Source organism: Asterias amurensis, chromosome 4 (assembly GCF_032118995.1).
Source record: "Asterias amurensis chromosome 4, ASM3211899v1".
Classification (NCBI taxonomy): Eukaryota; Metazoa; Echinodermata; class Asteroidea; order Forcipulatida; family Asteriidae; genus Asterias; species Asterias amurensis.
Window position 1 is genome coordinate 22,347,358 of NC_092651.1, and position 12,320 is coordinate 22,359,677.

At 39.9% G+C, this 12,320-nt stretch overlaps 1 protein-coding gene across 1 annotated transcript in view; it reads left to right on the top strand.

The window, feature by feature from the left end:
• Positions 1-2,189: 2,189 nt before the first annotated feature.
• The window catches only part of LOC139935685 (uncharacterized), a 32,574-nt gene continuing 22,443 nt past the window's right edge, over positions 2,190-12,320 (top strand). The window contains exons 1-11 of the mRNA XM_071930214.1: positions 2,190-2,691; positions 3,972-4,088; positions 4,672-4,827; positions 6,720-6,851; positions 7,553-7,718; positions 8,270-8,423; positions 8,793-8,912; positions 9,315-9,533; positions 10,457-10,656; positions 11,270-11,470; positions 11,828-11,977. Of these exons, the coding sequence (XP_071786315.1) occupies positions 2,448-2,691; positions 3,972-4,088; positions 4,672-4,827; positions 6,720-6,851; positions 7,553-7,718; positions 8,270-8,423; positions 8,793-8,912; positions 9,315-9,533; positions 10,457-10,656; positions 11,270-11,470; positions 11,828-11,977 (1,859 nt within the window). The 5' untranslated portion in view covers positions 2,190-2,447. The remainder of the gene's footprint in view (positions 2,692-3,971; positions 4,089-4,671; positions 4,828-6,719; positions 6,852-7,552; positions 7,719-8,269; positions 8,424-8,792; positions 8,913-9,314; positions 9,534-10,456; positions 10,657-11,269; positions 11,471-11,827; positions 11,978-12,320) is intronic.

The following is a 12,320-nucleotide window of genomic DNA, read 5'->3' on the forward strand; positions in this document are numbered from 1 at the left end:
GCGTAGAGAGCCAAGCTATGAAGATTGTAGCCACTCAGCTATGTGTATGGGGCCCATGTTTTATCCAGTAGAATTGTTATCGAAGTTCGAAAAAACAGTGTCTGACTTTCATCAATATTTCGGGGGTTTTCAAGGTTGAAATACTCCAAACCCAAATAATTCTGAATGCCAAAGGATTAATCTTTCAGTCAAACTTGGTGGGGGATTACGTGATGCGTTGCACCCTGCCGTGACGGAACGAACTCGCGTTTCAAAGTTGGAAATAACAACGCAAATTGCTCTAACATTTCAGGTAAAAATTGTCAAATTTATTTGCTGAAATTGTCAACACATTATAATTAAACTTATCATTGGGTTGTTTGTAAAATTTACCTCGGGTGACATATGACGTTATGTTTTATCTGAAGAGTGAAAGTGCCAACGTTTATTGCCTAGCATAGGATAGCCTACTACTAAAGTACTAGTAAAACTATAACGTCAGGCCTCGTAGGCCTACCGTAAGGGCCATACGTCAACGTTAGTTTTGTTTAAATAACCCACCATCGATTTGCAAGAGTCGGAATTCTCCTCCGGATCCATCATCGTACGGGACAGCTTTCAGCTTAGTCTTACTAAGCCGTCAACGTGAATACAGTAATTACACACTCAAGCTACTGAAAAAATATTCGCGACTAGTCGCAGAAATATTCACGACGTCATGAAAATGTTCGCGACTAGTCGTGAAAAAATTCGCGACTAGTCGTAAAAAAATTCGCGACTTGTCGTGAAAAAATTCGCGACTAGTCGTGAAAAAATTCGCGACTTGTCGTGAATAAATTCACGACGTCGCAAAAATATTCACGACGTTGCAAAAATATTCGCGACTTGTCGTGAATAAATTCACGACGTCGCAAAAATATTCACGACGTCGCAAAAATATTCACGACTGGCTGTGTCCCGTCAGGGCCACCATAAGTTTCAATAGTGTATGCATAGTGTATGACGAATGCTCAAAGTCTAAAAACTAATTCCAACAGTATTTGCCACCTGTAACAAGAGCCTATTAGGCCAAATTAAAAGAAAAAAAAAACAGTTACCCGTCCCCTCCCTCATCCATTTTTTTGATGCCGCATTCTTTTACTTTTTCTTTAAAAAAACAACAATAATTGTTGGTGTATTTTTTCGCATTACTTTTTTTTTAAGTAAACGGTGACAGCAAAGTAAACAATTAGTGGCCAGGGGTCGATTTCACAAAGAGTTAGGACTAGTCCTAACTTATGACTAGTCCTAGGAGACACATTGCATGGATAGTCCTAAGTTAGGACAAGTAACTGGTCCTAACTCGAGATAAGACTAGTCCTAACACTTTGTGAAATCCACCCCAGTTCTACTTATGCTTGAAGGCCAATACAACTTACTAGGCCCTTTTTTGGAGAAACACGGACGATTTTTTTTTTTTTTTTACTGCCCTTACCCGAGCTTATTATACAATATACCTACAGCTACAGCAGGAGGTAGTCAACTTGTTTTATGACGTCTGACCTCTAAATTAAAGGAGTTAACTGGTCGACTTCAATAATGCGCACTGTTGCAGCAACATGCATCTGTTTAGTGTGCTACTCAGCCTGAGGCTCATTCACCTCTGTAAAAAACGGTCGATATAAAATTTTGGATGGACATGTTAAAATTGTAATTTTTTGCTTGGGTAAATCTGCCTATAGACCAACTATGGATGGTAGGAACATATGCTCCATGGACCAACCAGTGTATTTCTGGGGTGATCTCCATAATATTTGTAGAGGCTATTGACGTTTTCCATTCATGCGTTTGTCGTTCGACGCACACGTAGACTTAATTCAAGTCCCTATCTCGTGCGAAAGCACATCTTTCCAACTAGCAGCTAGTGTGCATCCTCACCGTAAACGACGTGGTCCCCCGAGAGTGGTCCCGCTGCGCAGCACAGGTTGGGGTTGCCGGCTGCCCAAAAGTGTTGCTAAAGTTAGACGTTGGGACTGAAAATAAAAGGACTTTCACGGGATTGGGACTTGAGTCAAGTCTATGGCACACGTGGCTCATACACAAATCACGCACAGACCTATGGACTTTCCACTTGCGCAATTATTCAAAAGATAACATAATTTTCCTGCCGAATGATCACCCCTGGAATCCAACCCCGCCATAGATGTCTTGTTATCTCCACACTAATGTAATCTTCTTTGTATATAGACAAGTTATTCCAAGGACTATTTGGTTTCTGCCCAGTTGTATACACGGCGGTATTAATTTGCGTTTGAATACACGACCATCATACACACAGTCAGTTCGAGCCCTGTGCTGCAGCAGCCGTAGTGATAAATCACCTCGTACACTATAAAGTCAGTTACTGTAACCGTGCCCGTGATCATTCTGCTCGCAACTCAACCTGCGAACATACTACACTAGACACGCTGCATCCAAACTAACTCAAGATGGACTACGAGAAACTGGGATGCCTTCACGACATCTTCAGGAGGCAGGCTAAGAGCTCCCCGGATAACGTCGCTATAGTAACGGATGATGGGAAGACGTTGACATACAAGGAGCTGGATAATGTAACGGACGTCTTAGCGACCCATCTTAGTGGGAAGGGCGTTGTGGGTGACTCGATGGTGGGGATTTATCTGGAGAAGTGTATTGAGTATCCAGTTGCTTACATAGCGATTCTCAAAGCAGGTAAAATTTTCATGATTGAATGATATGATTTTTTTTTGCTTCAGGGAAAACGAGAGTGCAATCCTTTTGCCTCTAAATTTTTGTTCACAGAACTCAGGAAAGTAGACTACTAAGTAGGCCTAATACACAATAATACACATCGGTGTAATGGTAAAAAAAAAGTATTGACAAATATTGATGCATTAATTCTCTGTTCAATAGTTGTTTATTTTCGGTATGGGAAAAGACTTATGTCTTGACTTTGTGTCTTGACCTTGGTCTTGGACTTCAGTGTGATTTTAGGCAATTTGAAAGTGTTTCCATTATTGGTATGAGATTGCATCATGTCTTTGTCTTTTTTTCTCCAAGCATGGGCTGAGCTTAAAGGCATTGTACACGTTTGGTAATTGTCAAAGACAGGTGTTCTCACTTGGTGTATCTCAACATATGCAAAAAAATTCGAGACCTCAAATTCTAAACTTGAGGTCTTGATATTAAATTCGTGGAAAATTACTTCTTTCTCGAAAATTATATCACTTCAGAGGGAGCCGTTTCTCACAATGTTTTATACTATCAACCTCTCCCCATTACTCGTTACCAAGTGAGGTTTTATGCTGATAACTATTTTGAGTAATAATTTACAATACATGGTCCACTGCCTTTAATGTCAGAAATTATGTGCGTTGCCTTCCTGCCCCCTTTTTGAACGATTGTCACCATCTTTTAACTTTATTTATTATTCGATTTAAAGATCCAAAAGGGTCATTTTTAACGCTACTTACAAACAGAAAAAATGCACAATACACGACTAAACCAATGGTTCATGTTTGTTTACGAACTCTGTCTAATTACTGGTTGCAAAAACATTATATATTGTGTAGTTCTTTTGAACGGTGGACTTTAGAAGGCTGACTGTCAACAATCAAACCAGACCTGCGGACTTTATCCTGTGCATTACATCAAAGCTTTCAGAATGAAACAACATTTACAATGTTTTTATCCTCGAAAGTGAAACCATCCTCTTCAGAAAAATTCAACATCATTTTAAGAATGATTTGAATTGCACTGTGGAAGTAATTACTATAGGAGATTTTCCGTTACACCAATTTATGTGAAATCTCTTTTGAGTAGTATTGGTTCTGAAAAGAACCGGTGGTTGGCGACTCATTAGTTTCGATTTAAGTATGCTCTGATCGTCTTCAGGAGAATGAAAACAAAAAAAAACACAATCTTGTATGAGCAAAATTACCCACAGTTTCCTCAGCATTGATTTTTTTTATTGCATTTATTTGACCAAACAGGAGGAGCGTACTTGCCTCTTGACATCTCCTATCCCCAGGCTCTACTTGAGGACATCTTAGAAGATGCTAAACCAGTCTCTGTTATCAGCTTCAAGGAGCTTCAACCAAGACTTCATGGTATTCAAGACATTCCTCACAATTATTTAAACAATATTTTGCCTGTGGAAATGGTTTTATGGTTCCCTTCGGGAAAGTTTACAAATATTGTTATTTATTCTTGTGTTACACTTTGCACTTTACACTTTGCTAAACCACTCTGCATACGATAAGCTGACAATAGGCATGCCCACGCAAAATATAAACATGACAGTATGAAAAGTTAAAACACATAAACACACCAAAACAAAAACAAACATGTTTTGGTATCATGGAAAACAACCGTTGTGTACACACTGAAACGTGTACGCTTTGGTCAAATTGAAACTATACCTCCCCATTTTTTTTATCTTGAAACATATACAGGAAGTTTGGTGTAGAAGGGTGGAACTTTACTTTGGAAATTTTTCTGCTAGAGCAATTACATTTACTACATGTTATACTAGATAAACTTCGATTATACTAGATTAATTCCACCTGGTTGAGTCCTTAGTCAGAATAACTCCCTTGCCCTCTACTTTGATTCGTTCACTAAGAACAATCACACCAACTTTTAAACTGCCATCAATATGACTCGTATTGAAAACTTAAATAATTGTTGCAGGAGCAAGAGACGTGACGATACTAGATGGAGATTGGTACGAGAGACTCAAAGCAGACAATGCTACTCGAGGTCTTGAGGTCTCAATGTGTGCCAAGGTCAATCTGGATAGTTTAGCATTCGTAGCTTACTCATCTGGAACCACTGGGAAACCAAAAGGTGTGTGGCGGTATTCCGTTCCGTAAAGTCATAGGTCAGTTGACCTGGTTCCTGGTGTCCTAGTGAAATCTATTTCCCGGAAATTCTGTCCCCCGTTTCCGACATTAACGAGGGCTGGTGAAAGAAGAATTATTCGAAAGAGGGTATACGTTCAGTGTACAACAAATCACAGTATGTGTGAACTTCGTGTGTGACATTTTTGACACGCAAGGTGTGGCTCTTTCTCTTGTGGCATTTCAAAGGAAATTCAGGGTCAGAACAAATTTTTTAGAGTACGGGGGCGTGGTCAATGCAATCAAACATTCCTTCCGTAATGTACTGAATGGAGAAACCACAGAAATCGCTCGCCCTTTTTTACCATTTAATTTTGAGACTTTGTTGATGGATATAAAGGGCTCCACCCGTCTGTACAGTGTTTTCACCTCCAGCAAAAAAGTTGTGCACAAGTTTATTGTTAAATGGGAAGAAAAAATTGGCGTGATTTTTCCGATTCCTCAATGGCACATTTTCTGTGGTTTACCCTTTAACTGTACATGTGACACCAAGTTACGTTGGTTCCAGTTTAGATTGGTGCATAGAATTCTGGGTGTAAATTCCTTTCTTTCTAAAATTGGTCGGAAGAATTTTAATCTGTGTACTTTTTGTAAAAGGGAAGAAGAGACACTAGTCCACTTGTTTTGTAATTGCAAGGTGTCTCTGTATTTTTGGCGTCAGATAAAACACTGGTTGACTAATACACTGAACATTGACATTAATTTTGACAACACGACTAAGCTGTTTGGTGTCCTAAATAGAAAATGGTCTGCTCTCAATTTAATTCTCATTCTTTGCCGTTTTCATATTTATCGGATGAAGATGAACGACAGAAAGCCTTCATTTGTTCTTATCAAAAAGGAAATAAATCATTATTTTGTAATGGAAAAAATGATCTTTGTTAAGAATAACAACTTAGATAAGTTCAATACCAAATGGGAGCCTTTTGTATTGCTATGTACCAACTAAATGCCTTGCATGCATAATCATCAAACTTCCTGTTTTTGCAATTGGCCATTTCTCTCTTAGTATCGTTCTATAAGTAGTTGGTTTTACCAGTAGTTTGTGTAGCTTTGTACATTGAAGAAACTTGAATAAATTTCCCCCTCCAGGGAAAAAAAAAAAAAAAAAAAAAAAAAAATCACAGTATGGGGGGGGGGGGGATCTACTGCCCCACCGGAGCACAGGGTCTTGACCCATTTGTGGATCAGTGTGACCCGGAATGTGTCAAATCAACTTGACTCCAAAATTTGTCATGCCAGTGATCTATAAAATGCTTCATGGTGAAGCCAGTGAACTAAAACCCAAAACTTTTAACTAGTTTTGGGGGCCAGCCTTACCCCGAATAGGTCCATCACTGCCCACTGGGACTTGGGAACAGGGTCATTATATAGTTGTGAAACATTGGAGGCTTTAGAATGAACCGGAAGTAATATGTGTACGACCGTTGGACGGAGAGTTCTCTCGAAAAGGGATACATTCGAAGGACCAAACTGTTTATAGTTGGAGTTACAGCAAGCATGGAGGAATAAATTCCTCCATGCAGCAAGCAACTCAAGAGGGATCTAGCCTTGATGTTCATGAGCTCCTACCAAGATAACCTAGCTGCACCTGCAACTGGTGCGACCTTTCCCTAAACTTTAAACAAACATTACACAGAGTAACTGTACACCTTGAAGCAAGACTACCAAGAAAAACGTATAGACTAATGGGATAATGGTGTGTGTGTGTGTGTGTATGACAACCACATAGCCTATAATCTTTTAAGCAAACTGTGTTGTCTGTAATTTACTGTATGTATTCTCTAATGTTTTTATGAACACAAAGAATAAAACAAATATTGATGTATTCGGTTCCAGGAATTATGTGTCTCCACCGTGCAGCGGTATTCTCTTATCACTGGCGTCATGTCAATTACCCATTCCAAGATGGAGACAGGATTGCCTGTCACGTGTTCTTCGTCTGGGAAATGATGAGACCATTGCTTAAAGGTAACGTTTGAAAGATCCATCAGTAATAAGCATGGAGGAAGAATGGTACATAAGGAATCCTTGAAACATCTCACGTAAACACCCCATCTCATCCATCCCGAAGCCGCGTCCCACCCAGGTGGGTCTCCACTCGTCTCGAGCATTAAATCCCATTACCACTATAGTTCGCTATCTGTCCATGCACCCGATCCCCTCCCATCCGCATTATAGTAAAAAACAAACACCCATTTGTGGATTCAAATCCCCTCCACCTCGATCTCAGCCCTTCTGCCCTTTAGGCTCAACCCCTCCCCTATACCTCGAGACATTCACCTGTCGATTGATCACACTATGATCACACAGACAAGTGCATCCGTTGTACGCCCAAAGTTGTGGTTACTTTCGGGCCAAAACATTGGCGCGATTTCATATAGAGCTAGCTCCTACTTTGGCTCAAAAACTATTGCCAAAAGCACACCAAAGTGTTACCAGTCAAAGCACCGTGTCACATGTAAATGATTCTGCTTTTATTAAATTTAAATTTCGCGCTCAGCAGAACTTTTGAGTCATCTTTTTTTGCTCTGTGGGAAGATGTTCGGGTCAAAGGAAAGAACAATAGAATATGCTGCACATGGATTTATATTTGAGCATACTTTGCTCCCTCTGTGTGTGTGAGATTGTACAAAATATTTTAATTTACTTCTTTTCATATATATCTTCAGGATATCCAATGTACATCATCCCTGATCACGTGATCTACGACCCCGCCCTTCTTCTCTCGTTTCTGGAGAGACATTCTATAACCAGAATGTTGTTCACGCCCTCTCTGTTGGATACCGTGTTTGAGACTGAAGACTTGGACATCGCAAAAGCCCTGAAAGCCTTCAGGTGAATGGACAGAATAATGGTGCAATAATAGTACCCAATAATGGTCACCTTATATAGACGAAGGATAAAACACAGATGGGAAAATGAAAGGTCTAAGTAGTTCTAAATGAGGAGTACTTCAAGACAATTCTAAGTAATTACGTTTGACAATTGCAATAATTCGACAGCAAATCGAACTCATGTGCCATTAGTCACAAGGAGGCGTGGCCAAGCGCCGCTCGATCTATACGTGTGATCTATCGTGGAAGTGTCCTAAAGCGTCAGAGTTTACACGCCCCTTTTTTCACGGGTGAACATTAAACATGAACATGTCTTGTTACATCCACTGATGGTGTTACAAGAAAGAAACCCGTCTTCTAAGAGAGACACATGACACATTGCATAGTTAGCCTAAGCATCTTTCTCCTGAAGACGATAAGAGCATCTGATCGAAACGTTGAGTATTCAACCACCGGTTCTTTTCAGAACCAACATGCTTAAAAAAGGAAAGTCTTTTCACATTGTGTTACTGCAAACCTCAACTAACTAATAACCACTGTATCTTTTTACAGGCTGATCATTTTGTGTGGTGAGGTAGTAACAGTCAGTTTAATGGATAGAATCGCCAAGACGCTACCTGAGGTAACAGTCATGAATCTGTACAGCGTGTCTGAGACCCATGATGTTGCAGTCGCTAACCTTAACCAAGAGATGAAGAAAATCAAGGTATGTTTAGACTATAATAACGCTACTTTCACCTTACAAGTCTATAATAGAAGTAATTTATAATTCCACAAAAAAAACTTAAAAGGTTCAGTTTTATTTTCAGCGGGAGAAAAATTTGAAGTCGTAACAGCACACAACCATTATAAAAACAACGTTATGGAATACAAAATCAAAAAGTATTGTGCAAACATGGTCAACAGTATACCAATAGTTACATAAATTCAAATCGAAGTAGGCTAAAGAAGTTTTAACCGACCAGTTTATGCAAATACACGTCGTGATCACTTTTGTAGTGATACCACACTGACATAACACAAAGTAGTCTGCAATTATTTGTTTTACTGTTTAACGTTTTTCTTCACATTCTAGGAATCGGGGACAAAGGGAAAGACTCAGAAGTTTTGTCCCGTCGGTAAACTTCTACCTGGTATGCACGTCATCATACTGAATGACGATATGGAAGTTCAGCCAGTTGGTTCACCAGGCGAGGTAGGTATTTGAGACGGTTTTTTTTAAACAAACGTACAGCAAACAGTTTGTACAAATTAATGTTGGTCTATGTTTGTCTATTCTTTAACGGACGACTCTTTCTGCACGGTCTCCCTCGTTGTATTTCAAAATTTCCTCGACTTATCTTTGGCAGCAATAATTTTAATGTTGGGCAAGACCATGTGGAAAATACTCAATAATCTAATGCAATAAGTTGTGGTATTTTAGGGGATGTAGTCTTGTCTTGATGGTATTGCCAAACATGCCAGAGACCCCGAAGCAAACCCATACGTAACTTCGATTTGTTACCAACAGTAATTAACCGACGTTTCGTTCAGTATGTTCTGATTGTCTTCATGAGAACCGCTTAACTAACAATCTCTCTAATTTTCCTGAGCGCAGATATATGTTGGAGGTGCTGGTCTAGCCCGTGGTTATCTCAACCGGCCAGAGATGAATGCTAAGAGATTTATACCACGACCAGCCAATGTACCCGAGTATGTGGGAACGAGGTTGTACCGATCAGGTGATTGGGGATATCTCTTGTCTGATGGGAACTTGGAGATATGTGGACGATGTGATACTATGGTGAAGATCAGAGGATACAGCATAGAGATACAGGTACAGCTCAAATCAGAAGAGAAGAGAGCCTTGCGCTCATCTGGCGCTCTTTTTTTGCTATGCAAGTTCACCCAAATCAAAACCACTCTATAGTAAGGGGCCACAACAATAAATAATCAGGATTAAATTAACACAAATTTCCCAAAGATGCAGAGTAGACCTACGTTTAAACATTTGCTCTCATTGCTCCTTATTCTACGTCTCAGCAAAACAAGAAACACCGTAAAACACTAAATACGAAGTGTACTTTAAAAAGAAGAGTTGTGAAAGTTTGAATATAAAATCTCCTCATCAAATCCAAACCAATTATACAAACCCTCCAGAAATATGCCCGCCTGTAAAACTGTCACAACGTTGTATGACCAATAAATTGAGATGCGTAAAATCACCTTTTGCAGTTATATTTCGATGAAAAAAAAAACCTTGTGTGAACGTTAAAAAGATTTCCCCACCAAAATCTTAACCGCATTCCTTTAGTTAACCGAAACGGGGTTCGTTGATAAACCGTTCACATTCGTGGGCTGGATGGTGCGTTTATTTAAAAGTGGAGGAATAAAATGAATGTACTCTCCAAAAAAACCCAAGTGCGGTTTAAAAGGAAGTAATTGTCAAAGACCAGTCTTCTCACTTGGTGTATCCCAACATAAGCATAGTGAACATTTGAGCTAAATTGGTCATCAAAGTTGCGAGAAAATGATGGACGAATTTGTGTGCTTTCACATAGGAATAAAAGACTTCTGGCTAGAAGTCTTTTATATTTTTTAGTGAGAAATTACCTCTTTCTCTAAATCTATGCTATTTCAGAAGGAGCCGTTTTATAATATCAAGTAGTTTTTAAGTTAATATTTGTTTTGAGTAATAACCAAACATGTACCTTCCCTTTAAAGAAATTGTGAATCTTAAAAGTTGATGTTACCCCCTAGGCCGTCGAAGCAGCTCTTTTAGCCCTACCCCTCGTCAATGCCTGTGCAGTCTTAGTCAAAGGAGCAGAGGGTGATGATAAATATCTCGTTGCCTACATCGTACCAGCGGAACAAGCCCTCACCAAGAAAGACATACGGGCAGCATTGAAGACAAGGATACCAGGGTTTATGGTACCCGCTCATATGGTGTTCCTAGCAAGGTATTACACCGTGTGTGATAGGGGGCAGAGGGTCCCCTAATGTCCCCTACTTGAACCCCTACCCGGGTGTTCCTAATGGTAATGTATTGTACCATGCACGCTATGGGGCAGAGCTAAGAATTTCCCCAAATTCCAACCGCCAATGAAAATACATTTTTAAGGGCACATGGTACACACTGTACCATATCATGCACCAAATGCAACTTTTCAGCTGGTGTAAGATTGTTTCATTGTTTTATCAAAAAAAAAAAAAAACCCAAAAAACTATGCATAAAGCGCGTGGTTGACCAATATTTTTTCTCTATTTACAAAAAAAAAGTATCTGAAACGGGCAGTCGCTTCCACGAGTAATGTTAGTGCTTATACGGTCAGGTTTTCGCTGTCCCTACCCCCTTTAATGGAACATCAGTCCTTAACAGGTTAGCCTCATCCCAACACTCCCAAATAATGACAAATTGAGATTGGCTGACAAAGTATAAACCCTTTTTCAATACTTTTAATATTATAAGACAAGATCAAACTTGTTAAAACGTTGAAACTGCAAACTCAATCACAATGGTAATACATTAACTTTATTTCCTATAATACGTCTAAACTATTCTCCCTATTGCAGCATGCCACTCTTACCTGCCTCCGGTAAACTAGACAAGAAAGCTCTTCCTGAGTATGACCCAAGCAGTGACAATACTGGGCCGTTGAATGGGGATCAAGGCAAGCCATCTACCGAGACAGAGGTCAAGATTGCCGGCATGTGGAGAGAGATGCTAAGACTGGAGTATGTGGATGCTCAAGAAAGCTTCTTCGATCTTGGAGGGTGAGTGGTATTTGAGAAACAGTGATTCATGCTATGATAAGTCTTCTGCTTTTCTGTTTCAAAACACTGTGTCGTGGCGTGGCGGAGCATTTAAGAGCATCGGCCCCAGCTCTGGTGTTTCTTCTGTTCAGCAGAGTGTGCACGGGTTCTTGACGCTTATGTCCTCATTAGCAGGAACTTTTAAGTGATAACCGTTACTGCTGCGTCCTTCGGATGGGACGTAAGCCAGTTGGTTCCGTGTGTTGTGTAACGCACGTAAAAGAACCAGTGCACTTATCGAACAGAGAAAGGATTCCGACTTGGTTGTTCCTATTCGTTTTTCCCTTCATGAAATTTTCTTCCTATTTATTTCTGCAGTCACTCCTTGCTGGCAGCTCGTCTTCTAACCCAAATCAAAGAAGGTTTCGGTGTCGAGATGACCGTTCGAGAGTTATTCATTCACTCTACAGTAACTCAGATGTCATCTCTCATTGATTCAAAGGCCAGAGGAAACGAAACAGACAAAAGGTATGGTCGGCGTTCTCAGTTCACCAGTGGTCCGCTAGCCAAACAAAAGTTAAAACACAAGAGAACCTTAACGGCAAACCATTCACATTAAAACATTCAGGGTGTGGTAGAAACCTGGAAACTAGCCTCTTTTCAAAGTAGACAGTTATGTGCAACCGTCTTGTTCACCTATTGGAACTGTTTAAAAGTCGGCGCACAAGAAATATTGATTGGCCCTTTTCGTATCAATTTATAGGCAGCAGTACTGTTATTGCAAAAGAGAATACAATAATGCCATTCTAACAAAGATAATTGACAACATAGGGAGACCGCCAACATAGGGCCAGATATAGATTATTGGTAG